At 39.8% G+C, this 22,490-nt stretch overlaps 1 protein-coding gene across 1 annotated transcript in view; it reads left to right on the top strand.

Annotated features, from left to right (window-relative positions):
• TPH2 (tryptophan hydroxylase 2) overlaps positions 1-11,943 on the top strand; it is a 105,486-nt gene extending 93,543 nt beyond the window's left edge. The window contains exons 9-11 of the mRNA XM_019455115.2: positions 262-357; positions 9,660-9,793; positions 9,924-11,943. Of these exons, the coding sequence (XP_019310660.1) occupies positions 262-357; positions 9,660-9,793; positions 9,924-10,098 (405 nt within the window). The 3' untranslated portion in view covers positions 10,099-11,943. The remainder of the gene's footprint in view (positions 1-261; positions 358-9,659; positions 9,794-9,923) is intronic.
• Positions 11,944-22,490: the final 10,547 nt, after the last annotated feature.

The following is a 22,490-nucleotide window of genomic DNA, read 5'->3' as shown; positions in this document are numbered from 1 at the left end:
TTTCTGAATCCACCAAGCACAAGACTCTTAGTAATTAATACATTTTCTGTATACCTTTAACCTAGGGAGGGATTATTAATCAAGAGAATACATTTCAACAAGCATCTTGATTCAAAGGTATTTACATTGACAGTATTGAAGATATTATGCCCAGTGCACCTTTTTATTTTGGGTGCCATTTATTCTATAGAAGAACTGTGTTGACTAGTTCACTGGATGTGTGTCCATGGTTTTTTTTTTCCCTCATTTTTTTTCTTTCAGTGCTATTTCTTCACAATTGAGTTTGGCCTTTGCAAGCAAGAAGGGCAACTACGGGCATATGGAGCAGGACTACTTTCCTCCATTGGAGAATTGAAGGTATGAAGCTGTGAATGAAAATATCCTTCCTGAGCAAACTGGTTCAAGGTCATGGAAAATATTGATTTGTTTGTCTGAGCAGTTCTACTCATAGGTACGTCATAAATATTTGATACAGGGGATGTGGCACCTCAGATGTGGGTGCTGACCTAACTTTTTGCACTTCTGAAAATGGGTCATGCCTTTCTAGGTGTGTGGTGTGGCTCAGATGGACGAGCAGCCATGTGCACAGATCAACGGGAATGGCAAACGTATGCTCGAGTGTTGAGTAACATACGACTGGCCTAAATTTAGTACTGAAAAGTGGGCAGCAAGTTAGCAGTGATCGCTTCATTGAAATTTCCTTATAAGGATAGCTTGGCTATTCTCATTTCTGTTATCCCCATGGCTCCCATGGACTCCCTAGAATTTCCTTTCCAAGGGGAATTTGAGATTATGTTAGCTTCTGTGAAATTAATGTGTATTAAAACGTTTGTGGACATATACAATTTGGGGGAAAAGCTGAAATATACCTTTGTTCAGAGAGGTAGCTAATATGTGTAGTGATGCTTAGGGAATGCTATTTTTTTGCCTTAAAATATAGTAAAATGGTCATTTATTCAGAAATGTTCGGGACTGGATCATCTGATCATTTAAATCTTTTGGTTACTTAAGAAGTGCTGTCTATACCACTGGGGGACAGCAAGGTTTGATGAATTTAGAATGCAGTGTGATGTATAATCTGGAAGTGGTACTGAAAATAATTTAATCTTTCTTTGATTATCCAGAGTAAGATTGGGATTATCGACTATTTTAGGGTTTTTATTTGGGGTATTGATTATCCCTAGAGTCGAGTAATGATTATTGGAACGTCTTGGTTGTTTATATTCTTGAAAGATATAATTTTCCTGTACTTTTCTTAAGTCTGTTTGCTTTATGGTGCCATTTATTCATTAATTCATTCCTCAAACATTTGATTGAACACCTACTATGTACCATGTACTGTGCCAGTCTCTAGGGAAATAAATAATGAAGGAGGAGGAGGAGGAGCAGGAGAAAGAGAAGGAGAAAGTAGAAAGAAGAAAGAAAGAAGAAGCAGAAAACAGCTACCTCAGACACTTAAATAGACCTAATTAGTATTGTAGGTGCTTTAAACATATTAACCCACTTAATTCTCATAACAATCCAATGAGGTAAACAGTGTTATTATCACATATGAGAAAACTGAGCCATAAAGACATTAAGGAACTTCCCCGAGGTGACACAGCTAATAAGTGTTGGAGCTGGACCCACGTCCAGTGGACTAGGCTCCAGGATTCCAGCCAGTAACCAGTAGGCTGTCCCACCTGGGATCCCTGTTATCAGAGAATTTACTTTCTAGTGCAAGGGGGTAAGCAGCCAATCTGCTAATGCAAACTGTGACCAGTGTGCCTGGCACTTACTAGGCCGTGCCTGGGAAGGCTCCTGATGAGGGCCTTGCTGCCCAAGCGGATTCTTGAGGAGTGGAAAGGATGAATAAGGGGAGGATGAGATGCAGGAAATAGTCTGGACAGCATTGTGTGCTCTCATCAAATCCTGGCCCATTTAGGAAGCTGCCTGAGGCTCTGCATGGCTGGAGTAGTTGATAACATTTAACATGACAAAAGCCTGATGTAATGTGGTAATTTATTTTTTTTAAATGAAATCCTCAGCCACAAAAAAAGCATTTCAGTGCCATGACCAAAGCCCACAGCAATAGCATGATGTCATATCCCTGTAAGACCCATGCCTTCTGTGGAGTGCTTCTTGATTTCCATGAGAAAAGAATTAGAAAACGATGTGGCTCTTGAGCTACATCTATTTACATTCTCCTCAGAAAGTTTATAAGTGATGCCAGACACAAAAGAAACAAATCTCTCTCATTGCCCCAACTTTCGACAGGGCCCTCTAATCAGGTTAATGGGGCATGTGTAGGCAGCATTGGGGTGAATCTGTTGTTTTTGTTGCTTTTGGTGTGGACGGAAAAGTCTAGAAATGGAAATCAGCCAGGATGTGTATACCGAAGGGCATTGTCTGCCGTGAATCTGGTTCTGGTCCATCACCTCTGGTCATTAGCATTCTTCCATTCTCAAATTTCTACACTCCACCATCCCAGTGATTGCTACTTTGGACCATTCTTACAATTCAGAAATTCTTTCTCCGAGAAGTATCTTCTGATTGTTCACAGAGAATACATAACACAGGATGCTTTCCATATCCCCACCCCTCCCCTCATCTCTGCCCCACTCTGTGCGAATGTCCGGAACCCTCACACAGCTTCTGAGTACTTCTGGCTAACTGTCGTTTGTGGGGACAGATGATAGTCCTGAACCCGGGGAGGGCGGGGGATCACTTTAGTGATAGCATCGCAATAATTCCTGTGTCAAACGCATTTATGATTTTGAATGCAGTTACCTTTTGCGGTAAAGTCTTTCTTGTTGTTTTAAACTGCAGCCCAAATGTAGGTCCCAGCTAAGTTGTCGGAGGTTTGGGTGCAGTCTTTGTCACTTTTACATAAATATTCGTCTTCTCTCCTTGAACAAAACACATTTTAAAATTTGTTCTGTAAAAGGCTAAAATTTCTTGGGTGTAGATGTTGCATTACAGCGCCAGTCAAGGACTCCCAAGTGGTGTATCTCTAGCTCAGAGGATATCTTTCATTTTTGCCTCTTATTTTTTCGATGATTACAATGCTTATTTTTTGACAGGCTTTGAAGACAGAAACAAAATAAATAAGGAAAAGCTTGTAAAAGCTGTATGTGAGAACCACAAAGACTTCTTTTTTAACCTCATCAGTGGTTGTTCCCTCTCTTACCTGTTCTGTGATGTACTTTCAGGAATTCCAAAAGTGTGTCTGGGTAGGGTTTTCCATATCTTCCTCACTCTGGGTGGCAGTTAATAAGGAGATAAATCATCTGGAAATCTGACTTTAATTTAATTTAATTTAATTTTTTTAAATTTACATCTAAGTTAGCATATAGTGCAACAATGATTTCAGGAGTAGATTCCTTAGTGCCCCTTACCCATTTAGCCCATCCCCCCTCCCACAACCCCTCCAGTAACCCTCTGTGTGTTCTCCATATTTATGAGTCTCTTATGTTTTGTCCCCCTCCCTGGTTTTATATTATTTTTTCTTCCCTTCCCTTATGTTCATCTGTTTTGTCTCTTAAAGTCCTCATATGAGTGAAGTCATATGACATTTGTCTTTCTCTGACTAATTTCACTTAGCATAATACCCTCAAGTTCCGTCCATGTAGTTGCAAATGGCAAGATTTCATTCTTTTTGATTGCTGAGTAATACTCCATTATGTGTGTGGAGATATATATATATATATATATATATATATATATATATATATATATACACATATATATATATACGCACCACATCTTCTTTATCCATTCATCCATCAATGGACATTTGGGCTCTTTCCATGCATTGGCTATTGTTGATGGTGCTGCTATAAACATTGGGGTGCATGTGTCCCTTTGAAACAGCACACCTGTATCCCTTGGATAAATACCTAGTAGTGCAATTGCTGGGTTGTAGGTAGTTCTGTTTTTAGTTTTTTGAGGAACCTCCATACTCTTTTCCAGAGTGGCTGCACCAGTTTGCATTCCCACCAGCAGTGCAAAAGAGATCCTCTTTCTCCACATCCTCACTAACATCTGTTGTTGCCTGAGTTGTGAGTGTTTGCCATTCTGACTGGTGTAAGGTGGTATCTCATTGTGGTTTTGATTTGTATTTCCCTAATGATGAGTGATGTTGAGCATTTTTTCATGTGTCAGTTGGCCATCTGGATGTCTTCTTTGGAGAAGTGTCTATTCATGTCTTTTGCCCATTTCTTCACTGGATTATTTGTTTTTTGGGTGTTGAGTTTGATAAGTTCTTTATAGATTTTGGATACTAACTAGCCCTTTATCTGATATTTAATCATTTGCAAATATCTTCTCCCATTCTGTTGGTTGCCTTTTAGTTTTGCTGATTGTTTCCTTTGCTGTGCAGAAGCTTTTTATTTTGATGAGGTCCTAGTAGTTCATTTTTGCTTTTATTTCCCTTGCCTCTGGAGACATGTTGAGTAAGAAGTTGTTGAGGCCAAGATCAAAGAGGTTTTTGCCTGCTTTCTCCTTGAGGATTTTGATGGCTTCCTGTCTTACATTGAGGTCTTTCATCCATTTTGAGTTTATTTTTGTGTATGGTGTAAGAAAGTGGTCCAGGTTCATTTTTCTGCATGTGGCTGTCCAGTTTTCCCAGCACCACTTGCTGAAGAGACTGTCTTTATTCCATTGAATATTCTTTCCTTCTTTGTCAAAGATTAGTTGGCCATACGTTTGTGGGTCCATTTCTGGGTTCTTCATTCTGTTCCATTGATATGAGTGTCTGTTCTTGTGCCAGTACCATACTGTCTTGATGATTACAGCTTTGTAATACAGCTTGAAGTCTGTGTATTGCTTTTTAAAGTAAATGTTTATTGATTTATTTGGAGAGAGAGAGAGAACAGCGGAGGGTGGAGAAAGAGAGAGAGAGAGAGAGAGGGAGGGAAGGAGTGGGAGGGAGAGAGAGAGAGAGAGAATCCTAAGCAGACTCTGCACTGTCACTGTAGAGCTCAGCATGAGGCTCCATTTTTACTAACGGTGCTGGTTTCAGGAAAAGGAAGGGCCTGGGACTGGAGGTGTGAGCCATCTGAGCAGGGGAAAGGTGGGAGAAGTCTGGAGCCATTAGCACTAACTCTAGTCACAGACAAATCGAAGAGATTGTTTGAAGCGGGAATTTGTTCCTTGCCCCTACAGGAACTTATTCAAACCAATGAAACTTTCAACATCACTGAAGAAAAAAAAAAAAAAAAGGTGTGATGCTGTTATCACCCAGTTGAGCAATAGGGATGTTGGTGGCACTTTGTACTTGGTTAGCAGGAGAAACATTTGGGGAAATTTAAAAAAATATATGCATACATGCATATCTACATATACAGAAGTATATATTTGCTGTTCAGATGTGGGGAGGAAGGAGAAGATGATTGCAGTGTGAGTGTAAGAGTGTTTGCAAATTCTTATTCAGAATCTAGGGCCCAAACTACCTCTAAACCTGATTTCACACTTGAGTTTTTTCCCAACTTAAACCAGTCCTAATATAGAGGGTGAGGATCACAGGATTTATGTGGAGAATAGTTGAGATAATAACCCTGTGCCTGCAAAGGCAGGTGGCTGGGAGGAAGGAAGATTTTAAATTGGCGAACTTGGGGCAGGCACTATTGTGGTCTAAAACCTGGAAGCCTCATAGCTAGGGCCGTGTTTCCTTGTCTATGGGTTCTGGACCCAGCGGGGAGAAGAGCTGTATCAATGGTGGCAGGTGTGGCTGAATGCCTGTGTACACCAACATCATCTCCACACTGAGGTGGCAATAATAACTCAGCATACGGTGCTTCCCATGTGCCAGGCACAACCCTGGGGGGGTAGATACTATTAGTAGTCCCATTTTTCAGAAGGATACTGGAATAGGCTTCCAGAGGTGTAATAACTTGCCCAAAGTCACATAGAAACTTTAGGTAATAATTAGGTTCTAGGCAACTTGATGTGGAAAAAGAGTTTTTGTATTTAAAAGGCTGTAATGGCAAATAAGTCTTCATTTGTGCACTGAAGGATTGTGTTGGAAAGTGTGGGAAGGCCATGCCTAGGCCATGGGAAAGGTTGCTATGGTCAATTTGTGCTGCCTGGGAAGAGGGGGGAGATGACAGGGAGTGCAGTGTACCTGCAGGCCCTTTAAATTTTTTTAAATATTTATTTTAGAGAGAGAGAGAGAGAGAGCATGTGATGGAGGAGAGGGGCAGAGGGACAGGGGATAGAGACAGTTTTAAGCAGACTCCACGCTCAGTGTGGAGCCCATTGTAGGGCTTGATCCCACAACCATGAGATCATAACCTGAGCCTAAATCAAGAGTCGGACATTCAACTGACTGAGCCACCCAGGCACCCCTGTAGGACCTTTTAAAATAATATTGTGAGGAGAACTTTAGAATTCATGTGGATCAATCTTTTCAGTTTTATCAAAGAGGACACCCTGTCCCGATGGAGAAGTCTGACTCATTCGATATCATGCCTCTGGGACAACTGTGTTTAGGACCCAGGACTTGTAGCTCCCAGTCCTGCACACTTGTCTTTAGCACTGTTGGTAAATAAAGAACAATCCTTCTAGACAGCATTTAGATGAGAGCAGCTGATTCTTAAGTACTCTTGCACTTTTAAAATGGCTTAAGACAAAAAGACTGTCAGCCACATTCTCTCAGCCTTATAAAGCCTCTGTCTGCCAAAGTCAGATAAATTCTTGCAGACCTCAGGATATCAGACCGTTAACACTTTAGGAAGGATTCGCCACAAAGTCCCCGGGGACATCAAGTAGTGTGACTCCATGTTTACAGAGAATCCACTCTGGACATAGTGGGGAAGCATGGAGGCTGCTCCCTCACATGGAGGCAGCTTAGAGATAGATGCAGACAGGGCTCCACTCAGTAGGGCTCCACTCCATGGGGCATCAGTGGAGACATGGATGCTATTTCATAGACTTTGGGCCACATTCTAGTATTCAGAAACAGGAACCTCATAGGCTGCATGGATGTTCCTGGCAGTCATCCCACAGGTAAATAAGACCACTTACAGGTGTGAGCATCACCTCGTTTTTGGCCTCACCCACTGGTTGCCCCCCAACTCCAGGCTCTTATCATTCTCTAGGCGGCTAATCTTTGGGTACCATTATCACCCCGATAATTGTAATAGCCAAGGAGCAGCACTGGTCCCATACCCCATGGATGGAGAGGTCCCCAGTAGGTAATTAGCATATTGGACACAGCAGGCCCCTGAGGATAGACTGCATTGTTGATAGCTTAAAATAATCAGCTCCCAGTTTTTCCTTTGATTGTTACATTAGGCAAATGTGATGTGTCTTGCCTAATGGTCTTTGCCTCAAGTTTTATTCTGTGAATCCATTCACTTTACTTGAAGTCTGGGGCACAGCGCTCTGCCTTCTGGCCTTTTTCTTGGTTTACTCTCCTCCCCTTTACTAGTTATAATAACTAAATGGGCTCATCTGAGTATCCAGTGGAATTGTCACATGATAATTCTTTCTAAAACTCCACCGATTTCAGTCTGTGTTATTGTATACACACATTCTGGAGGCCTCCTTTACACATGGTGGCTGCTGGGTTGCTAATGGCCTACCAAAGCCTTTTAAACCCAAGCAGATGAGTTTCGTCTCCTTCTTGTGCTTGTATTGACCCAATGAAAAGTCTTGGGCTCAGCAGGGATGCCCTGCCTGAGGGAGCAGAGGTTTAACTGTTTTCATGGTCTGTTTGGCTACCACTCCCCTCATGCCCCTGATTGTGAGCATGAGAACATGGAAAGATCAAGGACACTGAATCTGTCACTGTCCTTCCTTACATAGATACCGGTGAAGGGTAAAGTAAAACCCACCTCGAGTACATGGCTGCAAAGAAAGCCGCTTCTAATTCTGAAAACCACAGCAAGTCAGTAGGAGGCCTGTTCTTTGCAAAGGAGCACCAGCTCTCAGAAAAGGACATTTGTTTCTTGAAACCATGAAGTTGTTTTTAAAATGTGGACAGAATTATTAGTCATGTGGAACCCAAATCCCCTGATGTTCATGGCACTGGATTGAATCTGGCACAAATGCATTTCAGGTGTAGTGACCTTCTGCTTTTAATGAAGTTGTTCTGTGGGCCAAAAAGAATGAATGAGTTCATTCCCAGAGGCCCTCTGCATTCCCTGATTCATATATGCATTGATCTGGACAATGCAACTTTGCAGGAAAGCAAATCACATGCAGGTGGGCCCTCGTGCCCTTTCTCTTGCATGTTAGTCCTTTGGTCTGCAATTGTATTTTCAAACTTAGGGCACCACAGCCTTGTTCGTGGAAGACTGCAGCAAATCATCCCGTGCATTTTGAAATTGTTGGGGGTGTACCAAGAATTTGAACAGGAAAGATTTTTCAGCATTTCTCCAGGAAACTTTAGCAATCTACCTCTTGTACCGAGAGGGAGAAAAGTGCTTTGGGTGGAACCCAGATGCTGGAATGAAGTGTCTTCAGAAATCATCCATCCCAAACCTCTCATTTACAGTTATGGAAACAGAGGCACAGAAGAGAGGCCAAGGTTACCCAGCTTGACAGCAGTAACATTTAGAGTAGAGCCCATTTTCTCTCCGTTCAAGACAGTTTCTGCTGCCTCTTCTCTCACTCTGCTTCTCTCCCCCAACTAATTTACCCTTTTAATTAAGAAAAAGACAGAATCCAGAGGAGTATTTCTCTAAATATAGTTCACAACCACTGGAGTCTGAATCACCTTGGAAGCCTTTAAAATGCAGATTCCTGAGATTTATCCAGACTTGCTAAATAAAACTGAGGCCTGGGTATTTGCATTTTTCCCCAAGCTCCTCTGTCATCCTTATGCACATGAGGTTTGAGAACCATTAATCTAGGGACGATAAATAGGCAGGTGGCACGTGGCAGGAAGTGACCACTAACTTTCAGCATCAGTGAATTTATCTTGAGAAGACAGTCATCTATTGTTTCTTGCTGTTCTCAGGGCCAGTCATGTAGTGAGGTGAATGGAGCTAATGATGGTTCAAAGAGTAATTACATTGGCTTCCCTGTTTTCCTAACGCCTTCTCTGTGCATAACTGTAACTATTAATATTAGCTCCCTTTTCCCACCTGACAATATTTATCTGCTGTATATTGCTCTGCTGTACTTGCTGGAAGGGAAATGAATGCTTTGCAAGTACCCTCAAATATACAAGCCCACTCCAGACTCTGTTGATACACAGTGCCTGGCCTCAAAATGTCTCACAATGAGGCCACAAATAGTTCAGTCAGAGTCCCAATTACCTTTCCACGCAGGTAATTATTACTTCTGCCATTTAAGTGAAATTTTAGTACAGTGCTTATAGCAATAAATTTAGGACCATATTTATGCTGTCTCCTTGCTTCTATTCATAGCATAGATTTAAAATTCCATTTCTTTTGGGATATAGCTCTGAACTGTCCTTCCATATGAATTTGTCTGATAATACATAAAATAATACCATAATCTCATTTTCCTCTCAGCTTCTAACAGACTTAAACAAAACAAAACCCCTAACACACATTTTACCCTGAATTTTTAGAGAGTACCGTATTTCATGGCCGACTAGTAACTGAGCAGCTCTGTAAAAATACTGAGTTGTGTTATAGAACTGTGACATCATGGCACTTTGGAAGTCTCATTATCGAGTTTAATGGGTTTCGTGGTATATTTTGCAGCATGCTCTTTCTGACAAGGCATGTGTGAAAGCCTTTGACCCAAAGACCACTTGCTTACAGGAATGCCTTATCACCACTTTCCAGGAAGCCTACTTTGTTTCAGAAAGTTTTGAAGAAGCCAAAGAAAAGATGAGGTAAACTTGTGTTTCTTCCATCTCCAGAAAATTACTTTTTATTTTTCTGGCTCTGTTCCTTCCTTCTATCTGTATCTCCTATACCAATGACAGTTGATCACTTATCCCTCTATTTCTGTTTATCTTGCAGGGACTTTGCAAAGTCAATTACCCGTCCCTTCTCTGTGTACTTCAATCCCTATACACAGAGTATTGAAATTCTGAAAGACACCAGAAGTATTGAAAACGTGGTGCAGGACCTTCGCAGTGATTTGAACACAGTGTGTGATGCCTTGAACAAAATGAACCAGTATCTGGGGATTTGATGCCTGGGACCATTGTCATTGCCAGAATGATCTTTTTGGGGCTTAGCAGCAATTCAATCAATGTCATATAACACCAATAACTCTCTGAGTCATGGCTTGGCTACTGAGCATGCAATTCTGTACAATTCTGCATATCTCTATCTACTTGTAATTTACTGTGTTAATGTGTGAAACACCATAAAGAACCCAATGACAGATAACCACTCATTGTTTGAAATATTGTAACATGTTTAAATGTCTTAAGTAGATTTGACATTCTTGCTTGGTGTCCTTAACCAAACTGCAGCTATTTAAAATTTGTAACAAATAGCCCTCTTATGATTCTAGCTTATTACTTTTTCTTTCTCAGATCTGAGCTTTTCCTCTGTGTTCATTAGATAAAATGAAAATAGCAGTGAAACTGTTTCTATTTTCTATAGTATCAGTGTTTCCACAGCACTATTTGAGATAAACCCAGAATTGTGTGAAAACTCTCATCACATTAACAAAAGATACAGTATTCTGTTTCAAAAATGAAAACTAGTGAACCCACTGGTTGGAATGGTTTTTAGGTTGAATATTTATACAATGTTAGAAAAGAGAACATTTTGCAAATGGAACATGTAGGTGGCATTGACCATGTAGAAACTGAGTTGTGGCATGCTTTCCAAAGTATTTTGGAAGAAAATACTTCCAGAAAGGACATTAGGAAAGACTAAACAATGGGCAGAAGGTCTTGGGACTATGAATTTTATGCTGGAATAAAGAGAATTATCATGCTCAGGTGTTTAATCCATTTGTCTTAGAGAACAATAATATCATAGAGCCTGGGTTTCAAAACTGTGGAAATTGCGTCTCAGAGAAGTTAAGTGATTTGCCCAAAGCAGCGGTTAATTGTGCACTAACATTTCCAGCCCATTGCATGTCACTTTTGGATTGCTAAATTCAACTTGGTATATTTGTGTGTAGTAGAGAAGGGAAAACTAATACTTACAAAACTATGTTAATCGCTAAATAGGATTTGGTTTTTGATCAAGGGCTTCCAACAGCACAGATGTTTCCTCTCACGGCCCCCAAACCAAGCCAGATCTCTGAGAGTTTGTCCAGTTTGCCCAAAGTTTGGGCAAATTTGGGCAGATAATGGTGATGCACCACAAATCTCTAGTCATCTTTGCCGTAAGAGGTATAATCAGGTGACTAAGTGAACAAATAAAAATCTGAATGAGTGAATAAGTTTCGTCTGATTCTCTCAACAAACACAACCACTGTTCCTCACATTGTACTTTTGTCATGCAGAATGCTGGATGGATGAAGGAAAGGATGGGAAAAAGAGATGAGAAAGGTGACAAATGACTTTTAAGTTAGCAATTCTACAATATTTGCTTAAGCAATTTCTAAGATGTTCTTTTAATAACAAATGGCATGTGATTTCAAACGAATTCATACTCATATGGGCCCATTATGAGTCAGAAATTTTTGTACTAGATGTACTTGGGAAGAACATGAAAAAGAGTGAAAATATGCATCAGAGAGAGGTAAAATGAAATCAGAGATTTGAATAGTGGTTCCTTAACTACTGAGGGTCTTTCGTTTCTGAAGGATTGTCAGAACAACTGAGTTTTGGAAAGGGATTTGGTAGACAGAATGTGACAGTTATGCAGTTTAAATGCTATTTTAAATGGAAGAGATAGTGCCTTGAGAGAGTATTGGTGGTAGAGAAGTGATGAGCAAGCTGAAGCAAAATGATCTAGAATGATCAAGTAGTTGCATATTTCAGTAGTTTTATAGATTCCAAACTACATAGTTTCTTACATCTTGTTTTGCTAGGTCTAGATGACCCTGAGTAATTATTTACTTATAAATTCTAACCTAGAACAATAACCCAGAATAATAAGTCCAGAAAGTTCCAGAACTAGTTGCTGAATTTTCTCAAAGAGGAAAATTGGCTAAGAAACTCTTAATGTCTGCCTTCCGCCTTGTTTTCATAATTTGGTGTAATAAGTAGCCATCAAGGTTGTCCCTTTTAGCCCCATGAGAGGGGAGGTTCTCAGTTAAGTGGACTGGAAGAAGAATTATATTTAATTGTAAACAAATTCCCTCAACAAAAATAACACTTGAGCTATCTTCTGATTGGCTTTTTCTCCCCACATGTGCAAAATCTATGTTGTTTCAAAAATAGAAGAGTTGCAAAGTAAATAGGCTTTCCCACAGAGCTTATATAGGTTATCATATAAGGTGGAGGGATTACATGATTCTTTTTAGATTTGTTCTCCATTTGGAAGAGCAGTAACCATGGTTTTCACTGTGTGAAACAAAGGAATCATGGTTTTCATTTGTCGTGAGCATTTAATATGCAAATGCTATTACAACTAATGGTGGGAAAAATCCTATAAAATTTAACAGCCATCATAGGAAAAGTGTTGGCAGAAAAAGTTCCCAAATGGAAATAGTACAACCAAATAATCACAGCTAGCTCCTAGTCATATTTGATACCTGCTTAGTATAACCATCTGTCTCTGTTATGACTCATGACTTAAGGCTAAATTAAATAGAATCAAGGGCAATTATAAATTTAAAGATGCTTGCTCACTGTCATCTCATTGTGAATTGCTACTTTATTTTGGCTTTGCTGCTGACTTCTGTAACCGGCTAATCAGAAACCAACCCAAGATTCCTGGCAATGCCAGGTTTCTTATGCATCACACACTGGCAAAAGACAGCCAGAAATCTGATTAGTCCAGTTTTCTTCTTGAAGCATTTTTGTCTGTTACAAGTTAGGGTCAGGCATCCAGTGTATGCTTGGATTATCAGTTTATTTGGCATGATGAGAGCTTAATAGATTGTTCATAAATTGCATCTTATAAGAGTAGGGAACTTTGACCCAACCAAGTTGCTAATTTTTTTTTTTTTTTTTTTTTTTTTTTTTACATTTGTGGTGAGGGTTGTGCAGCCTTGGGTTTCTGGCTTAGTCTCATTTATTTACTGTGTAATTTAGAAATGATGCTTTATGGGGATGATATATGTGTTCTTGTCTTGCTTGCACATAGTAGATGGGTCTGTGCCTAATGAATGCAAAGTATTGCAACATTTACCAACATGAAAAGTCTAAAATGAAAAACAGTGCGCTTTAACGTGGAAGCAAATAGAAATACAAGGTTTCATTTTCAAATGGAGTCATGGCTCACATCATCTCATTTTCTTCATTCGAGAAGGAAAACATTAACACACGATGTAGTTGTCCTCCAATTCATTTGATCTAATTTTCAACTTCTAAAGAATCAAGCACTGATGCTTACTCTCATGAACCTTGTCTTACTTATAATGAAAAAGAAAGCAGTCCAGAGTATTCTAGTGTGTCTGAGTTTTTTTTTTTTCCTCTTCAATTTGCAAAGACATTCTCTTATTTTGGGAAATGATTCTTATGCAGATTGCCATATTTTGGGAAGAGGCAAGGGAATTAATAGTGAGATACTGCTTCTAATATTAAATTTGCATGTGTTCAAAATAAACCAGTTCTGGAACATGAAATGGTGATTCTTTATAATATATATGACCTGGGGCCTCAAAACATTTATTCAGTGGCTTAGACCGTATTAGGGACTGTATGAGACACTTTTCTAGACAGTGAAGATATAGTGGTAAATAAGGCAGAGAAAGTTTATGCCCACTTTGAACTTATATTCTGGTGGGTAGATACAGGCAAAAAGCCAGATTATTTGAGACCACAGCAAATTCTATGAAGAAATTGGAGTGATAAGGAGCAATGGGCAGGAGGAAGGAATAAGGTGGCTAGGATAAGTTTTTCTGAGCAGATGGCATTTGACTAAGAACCATGGGATGAGGAGAAGCCAGGCATGAAGAGACCCATGGAAAGAATGTTTCTGGAAGAGGGGACAGCAAGATCAAAGCCAGTGGAAGCCTACAGAGGAAGGACAAGAGAGCAGCATGGGAGGCAAGGATAAGATAATATAGGGTTTCAGAGGGGGTCAGGTATGTTCTAAATGGAGTGGAAAGTCACTGGAGAGCTGTAGCAAAACAGTGACAGATCTGATTTACATTTTTAAGAGGTTACTCAGGCTGCTGTGTGGAAATGAATCCAACGGGGATGGGAGGGTGGGGTAAAACCAATTAGGAGGCTATTGCAATGCTAGAGAGTCAGTATCTTGCTGGATCATGGTGGACGTTATTAAAAGTAGTAATTAAATAAGTTACACAGTTGGGTGGGTAGATTAGAACTGTCAGATGAAAAGTGGGGAAACTGGAAAAATGGTACCTGGGTTATCATTTGGAGAAGCATATATCCAATGATACCCTGTGTCTTTTGCAAATACTTAGTTTCCTTTGACAAAGTAATATTAGATTAAACTTTTTCTGGCAAGCTTAAGGATAAAAAGCCATGCAATTTTTTTTTCTCATGACCCACAAATATTAACTGCATAAGCAAAAATGAAGTAGAAAATGAGGCATTGTAGGTGAACAATTGGTGGTGCTGACATTTAGGATAATTCAGGAAAAAAAGCTCCCTTATTTCCAAGCACACTAAACAGTTGTGTTCACTGTGCCATCCAGCCATTTCTGTGGGAATAGACCTCATAAAGCGAATCAGTTGTCTATTTCCACTATTCTTGCTGCCTTCCACCTCCCCAGATGTATATTTTAGATACCCCAGAAAGGTTCACTTGCTGTCATTTCTTCCTCTCTCCAAGAAGGACGGGTCTGGTGCAGCAGCTGGATGCACATTTCCTTCTTTGGGAAGATCATAGTGAGCCTGATGTTCAACCTAAGGGCGTCTGTGGTTATGGTGCCTGCAAACAGCATTCTCATAATCCAGTCTGGATACAGTTTTTATAATTGAACAACGGAAACATCTGACAGATGTGGGTAGGGTAATTTGAAAGCTTGTGGCACAAAGAAATCAAGTTCATTTTCTGTCAAAATCAAATCTTTAAAAAAGATGCAAACCTAGCCCTCATTTTTAGGTTGAGAGAGATAATCTTAATTGTAGGAAGGTGCTGGGAATTTCCTGGTGCCTCCTTCCAGATCCCTTGCAGTCTCTTTACTTTTTAGCTTGTTAATTTTCATGGAACTAGCAAGATGCTGATTCAGTAGGTCTATTATTCCCAAAGGTTTGAAAACCACTGAACACATCTAATGTACAGCTTGCCCAATTTTAGGGAACAGCTAACTTCACAGGCGTTAATGAGGCCAATTATTGGCAAGTGAATTTGAAGTGAAGAACACATTAGGTTTGCCACTATAGCAGTTATTTGTTATCGGGATTGATTGAAACAAACTTCCTTTTGATCATTACATCTGATTGATCACTGCACATGGCATTATGAAAGAATGAGGTTCCCAAATCAGATAGATACTTGGAAGAAAAATCTCTACCTTGTAAGGGCAGAACATGTTCCCCTATCCATTTCAGTGTGAAAGCCTAGCTATTAAGCTGGAATGGATCCTAATTAGCCTTCTCACAAATCTCTAAAACTTTTTGGTCTTTCCTGTTGAGCAGAATTTAAAAGAAGCCGAAATTCCTCCCTTTCCCACGTATAGTCAATATCAAAGAAAATAACTTGCAGGGTAATACTTACTGCTGAAAACGAGTGCAGACATAGAAATCCTGATTTGAAGTGGCATTGGAAAGTATAATTTGATTCACCCAGCCAAATGATTACTGCAAGTGCAGATCATCAGCACAGCCCGCTCCAGCACATTTGATTGGTGATCAGCGGACAGCTAATTGCCAGACTGAGTCTGCCTCTTGAGTCTCTGCCTGGGAACAGAGGGAAAAATCCCCATGAGTCCTACGTAGACTGGACGGAGGTTTTCCCACGTTGGAAATATGCCTTTGAGGGTGTTTGTCACTCTGCATACACTGGCCAGCTGCCAGTATCTACCAGTAACTGCAGCCCCCCCCCCCCTTTCCTTTTGTGAACCACCCACCCCTATGCTTTGTTCATAGCTTGGGTGAAGCTGATTCCACTTCCCAGTTCCAGGGATGGGCTCATGGCCAAGGCTTGGTCAATGAGCTATCTTACAACAATTGGTGCAGGGATGGGCCATGTCCATGAGGTGAGCCATGTCCTGAGGTGAGCCTTGGCTCTTTCTGGAACCATTGGGAAAGAGGTGTGCTGCTTTCTTCTGTGACTGGAAGGTGGTAGTTTGTGAGTCTGGAATTACTAGGGGCCAGCATGTAGGGAATGTAGGACTAAGATAAGAGATAGAGGCAATGTCTTAATGACATTGTTAAACCCATGGATTTAGCTGTGCCTGAAGCTAAATGTACCTTTAGACTTTCCAGGTCTGTGAGCTAATAAATTGCTCCCTCCTCCCTTGCTCTCATTTTACTGCTGCTGTCACTGGCTCCAAAAAAGTACTAACGCCCAGGATAAAAGCACAAAAGGAGAGGCAGGAGATTTTAGACTTGCTTTCTTCACATTTTTCCACTTGGTTTTGGAAATCACAACTTCCTGAAGAAGTACTATTTATATCCTTCTGGCTTAGTCTGTGCCAGAGAAATATGGGATGTCTGACCTGTTTCGCGTCCTCGAGTGCTGGGAATGGTATGACGTCTTCCGGTAAGACGTGGCCAGAAAAATGGCCCAAGAGAAGCATTTAGTTGGGTTCTAGGTGGCTACTTGCAGTTCAATCCATAGCCCATGATTTGTTCCATGGAAAAAGAATACCAAGACAAATTAAACTTAAGATACCATGGGGCGCCTGGGTGGCTCAGTTGGTTAGGTGTCGACTCTTGGTTTTGGCTCAGGTCATGATCTCAGGTTTTGTGAGTTCAAGCCCCACATTGAGCTCTGCACTGGCAGTGTGGAAACTGCTTGGGATTCTCTCTCTACCTCTCTCTCTGTCCCTCCCCCACTTGTACTGTCTCCGTATCTCTCAAAATAAATAAACTTTAAAAAATTTTTAAAAAGATACCTGTATAAGACTTTCTCATACCAGTTTTTTTTCTTACTTTTTCTTTTAACACCATAACTCTTGGGAGGATCTCGTTTTCAATGGAATTGAGCAGCTTTAAACAAAAATTCTCCCTCAGAGTATGGCAAGAGAACATGGGCTTTGGAATCAGATACACAGAAGTACAAAGTCTTGTTTTTCTGCTTATGACCTCAGTGATCTCTATAGACATATCGACACTTTCTGAGCTTCTGTTTTGTTTTCTGTTTTGTTTCTAAGTAGGATTGAAAGAATATATTTTTTTATGGAATTATCATAATTAAATATTATATATATGTCTAACCATAAAAATTACTTAATAAACGTTAATTTCCTTCTCTTCTTGTTTTAAAATCTATCAGCACTTAAACATCTCCAGCTTGTCCCACACTTGTAGATGATGAAATCATTGTACCTTCATGGCCCAAAGAAGTACGACATCAGTGTTATGGGTCATTGTTTTTATTTCTGTGACTCTTCATACTTTTATTTGACCAGATCTTAATTGAACTGACTGAATCTCATTCAGATGTGAATCTGTAGGCTTGTGATCATTTGCATGATGGCCTTAAATCACTACCTGGGAATTCTAAAGCAATGGATGCTAACCGATTCAGTGGCCTCAGAGATGTTTTGCATTTCTCTGTGGACATCAAAATTTATATCTATGAAGTGGGAATAAAAATATAAAAGCCTGCTTAAATTAATGAAACAATATATAAGGTTGGAACTTTCTGGAAGAAACACGCTAAGCAAATCAAACTATTATTTGTAGTTCATTGAATCATGGCAAGTTGGCTCAGGGCCACTCTGCAGTTCTAGCTCAGAAAAGCTGAAATAGAGGGCAGAATGGTTGGTGGGTACATGTTCTAGTCACCAGTCCATGTATTACAAGGCAGGCCCAGCCAACCCATTCTATGTCAGAAGTACTGCATTCCCAAGGCTCTGTTTCAGAGAACAGTTGCTCGGGGCTGTCTCCAATGAAAATAAAATCCTGGTCAGAGGAGACAAATTAAGTTCAGAATATAAATGCATTTTATTTGTAAAGCAGGAAAGGGAAGTGCTAAGTAAAAATAGGAAATTGGAATATTATGTATTGGGAGAGCAATTCCCTTCATCCTCATAGCTAATGGACTGAACAAAAAGTGAACAATTTGTTTCATGTGATGATTCACTAACGCTAAGCAGCAAGGTTTCTGTTTCGGAGTCCCATTCCACATTCAGCTGCTTGTTTTATAGTGCAGGAGCACAATTATCTGTCTATCTATTGCACTGCATAAACAGGATAGCTGAAATGTATGTGAGGAATAACCGTAACTGCTTAAATCCTTCCTGTTAAAGGAAGGAGAGAGGGAAAGGCAATATGGAGTGTCTCTTACTTACCTTAAAATAACCATCTGTTTCCTTTGTGATGTCCTCTTCTCTGGAGAATTCACTTTCCGAAAAATATTCTAATATGGGAAGGGGAACAGTAGCTGGATTCAATTTTACTTTGAGCTCCATTTTTGCATCCTTTTCACCTTGGTTTTAAATGAAACAACTTTGAATATACTGTTCTTTCTAATCACCAGCGTGGACGGAAAAATTATCCTTGTGGTTGCCTTTACATGAGGATCTAGGTTAGGTGGGACCATAACTGACACATGAGGAGAAGGGACATTGGACATATGAACTGAAATGGATCCTCATTTCAGTAAACATTATAGTAAAATATTGATCAACTATTAGCTTTGTTTTCCACCCCTGAACGTTTATTTCATTGACTTTTTTTTGTATTATTTGCATAATTTGGGTTAGTTTACAATGGGGAGCTTTATTACGTATGACTCATGGAACCCAAGAACAGGGATGTAGTGGGCCTCCAAAAAAGCCTAGTGCTGGTAACTGGAAAGACTTCAGAATTTTCTGTCTTCACCTTTGCCTTCCCTGCACATCTGTTTAATTCTACTTTTTGGAACTTTTTTTTATCTTCTTGAAAACCTGCAGATGGGATTTTCTATTTACCCATCTGCATGGTGGAATATGGTGACTTTAAAACTCCTGAGTTTTACATGTTATAGTTTTAGCTAAAGACAGACTCACTGCCTCTGAATTCAAATTTCATTAAAAATTTTTTTAAATATTAAATATAATTTATTGTCAAATTGGTTTCCATACAACACCCAGTGCTCATCCCAACAGGTGCCATCCTCAATGCCAATCATCCACTTTCCCCTCTCCCCGACCCCCCATCGACCTTCAGTTTGTTCTCAGTATTTGAGTCTCTTATAGTTTGCCTCCCTCTCTCTGTAACTTTCCCCCCTTCCTTTCCCTCCCCCATGGTCTTCTGTTAAGTTTCTCAGGATCCACATATGAGTGAAAACGTATGGTATCTGCCTTTCTCTGCCTGACTTATTTCACTTAGCATAATACCCTCCAGTTCCATCCACGTTGCTGCAAGTGGCCAGATTTCATTTTTTTCTCATTGCCAAGTAGTATTCCATTGTATATATAAACCACATCTTCTTTATCCATTCATCGGTTGATGGACATTTAGGGTCTTTCCATAATTTGGCTATTGTTGAAAGTGCTGCTTGATTTCAAATTTCAAATTCTTGGGAAAGAGAATCTGATTGATCTGGTGTGGGTCAGCTTCCATTCCCGATTCAATTGACTGTTGGCAGAGTGGAAGGGTAAGGTGGTTTAAATATAATTGCAGAGACCCTTCCTTTCCTGTGGGCAGGGAGGCAGTTCTGGGAGAAGATGGCATGGGAAGAAACTCAAATGTGTTTTTATAGTACAGACTACAACTATTGCCTCAGTAAAAAAATCATTGTGCCTGATGGAGCTTGTCCTTAGGTCCTAAATGACCAGACTTGGGGTGGACCTTTACCCCCAATGTCTTATTTTTATCACTCCCTTTTGGATGTGCTAACTTCTCATCAAATGTTCCCTTTTTTGGAGTGGGTGAAGTGAGCTTATACTAGTGGTCAACACCACCTTTGGCCAGTCTATTCTCCCCCTCTCTACTCTTTACCCACTTTTGTATTTGACATCATCAATCTAACATGCAGGTTGGAAAGGTCCCTTGGTGGGCTCTTACAGTGGTGAGCAAAGAGGAGAGACAATGGAAACAGAGAAGGAGCATCAAGAAAAGTAGGAGGGTCATGAATGTGTGGTCCTAGAAGCCAAAGGAGAAGAGCTTTAAGGGTTGTGGGGCTATGGACTCCAAAGAACTGAGACTTCAGCCCCTGGAGGTATGAATGTAGCACCTGTGTACTGGATGTAATCATGAACAGAGCCAATCAAGTTCCATGAATGTGGGCTATATGTTCCTACTCAGATTCCTGCCTTATTCTAGGAGTGATGTTTTCCTTTCTATGGGAAATGAGATTAATTTTTTTTGTGTTATATACACACACAATGGAATATTATTCAGCATTGGAAAAGAAGGAAGTCCTACTATATGCAACAACAAGGATGAACCTGGAGACTATTATGTTATGTGAAATAAGCCAACTACAGAAGGACAAATTCTGTATGATTTCTATTCTGTATGAAACCATATGGTTTCAGCTTTGCAAGATGAAGTTTATGTGATCTGCTGTATGACATTGTGCCTATACTTTTTAAACAAATTTTTAAAGTTTATTTATTTATTTTGAGAGAGAGAGAGCAGGGAGGGCAGAGGGAGAGGGAGAGAGAATCTCAAGCAAGTTCCACACTGCCAGCGCAGAGCCTGATGTGGGGCTCAAACTCACAAACTGTGAGATCATGACCTGAGCTGAAATCAAGAGTCTAAGGCTTAACTGACTGAGCCACCCAGATATCCCATCATTGTGCCTATACTTAACAACACTGAATTATGCACTTAAAAATTTTGGTGAGAGGGTAGATCTTATGTTAAGTTTTCTTACCAGAACCTCCCCCCACCACCAAAATAAACCCCCAATCCCCAAACCAAAACCAAAATAAAAATAAGAGGGCATGAGGAAACTTTTGAGATGATGGATATGTTTATTACCTTTGTTGTGGTGATGGTTTCACCATATGTCCAAACTCATCAAATTATATACATTAAATACATGCAGCTTTTTGTATATCAATTATCCCTCAATAAAGCTGTTAAAAATATAAATATATAAATTGGAAACAAGAAGATTGGATTATATAGCTTCTAAGACTACTTCCATTTTCAAAATTTATTTAACATATCTATAATAGTATCTGTAGGCCAGATTTTGTCCAGACTCCACAAAACCCATCAGCTCCTCTGTCATATGGCTGTTCAAGGTTTTCAGGTGTTTTCAGAGCTGATTAATCTGCCAGAAAGCGTATTAACATTTTCGAATATTTCTCAGGGTTTGCCTACCATATCACACCAGTCCCTTCGCTTCTATACCTCAGTCACTAATTGCAACTCTTTCTAACCATTTTTAGGAAGAGGCCAGTTTGAGTCACACAGGCAGACACATTTTCTTTCGTCTCAGACTCTTTTTAATTTTAGCTTTCTTTTCTACCTACATCCACAAGCAGCTCTGTCACGTTCATGGTGTGTTACTTTTCTATTGCTGCTATAACACTATTGCAACCTTAGTGGCTAGAACAACACAGTTTTCTAGGTTGGAAGTCTGGCATGGGTCTCATGGGCTAAAATCAAGGTGCTTATAGGGTTGCCTTCCTTTATGGAGACTGTAGGGGAGAATCTTTTTTTGTTTTTTGTTTTTGTTTTTTTCCTTTTCCAACATCGTGATTTTTTAATGCACTTTTGGCTCATGACCCCTTCTTCTATCTTCAAAGCTAGCAATGGTGGGTGGAACCTTTTATTGCATCCCTCTGACTATGCTTGTGTGATCACATCTGTTTCTCTGACTCTTCTGTTTTACTTCCTCACTTTTAAGGACTCTTGTGAATACATTGGGTCTGCCTGGTAATCCAGGATAATATCTCTTTTTTGAGGCCAGCTGATTAGCAACCTTAATTGCATCTGCAAACTTAGTTCTTTCTTGTTATGTTACTTAAAATATCCACAGATTCTAGAGATTAGGATATGGACATTTTGGAAGGGGGCATAGTTTTGCTACCTTGGGAAAGCTAATCAATTTCTTTATCTTAAAATGGGATATTATTTTTCTCATATACTTGGTGCAAAGATGAAATAACGTATTAAAAATTCATAGTACAGTGTCTTACACATGACAGATATATGGGGAAGAGTATCATTATTATTAATGTATTTTCTGGCACACCCAGACAAGAAGAATGGCTAAGAGAGAATTCTGTTAGAAGGGTTATTTTTCCTATTTAACCCCTCTTGTTGTAGAAAAAAATTTCAATATAACCTTTCTCCTGTAAAAAAAAAAACCACAAAAAACCCAAAACAAAAAAACAATGTCTTTTCATTATAGGGTGTTGGGGAAATTACCAAAAAAAGTAAATAAAATGACATGCACACCTACCTCACAGACACACCTGCTCTT

Source organism: Panthera pardus, unplaced genomic scaffold (assembly GCF_024362965.1).
Source record: "Panthera pardus isolate Hobbes unplaced genomic scaffold, ASM2436296v1 HiC_scaffold_6, whole genome shotgun sequence".
Lineage (NCBI taxonomy): Eukaryota > Metazoa > Chordata > Mammalia > Carnivora > Felidae > Panthera > Panthera pardus.
The sequence above is the reverse complement of the archived record's forward strand: the minus strand, read 5'-3'. Positions and strand labels throughout refer to the sequence as shown.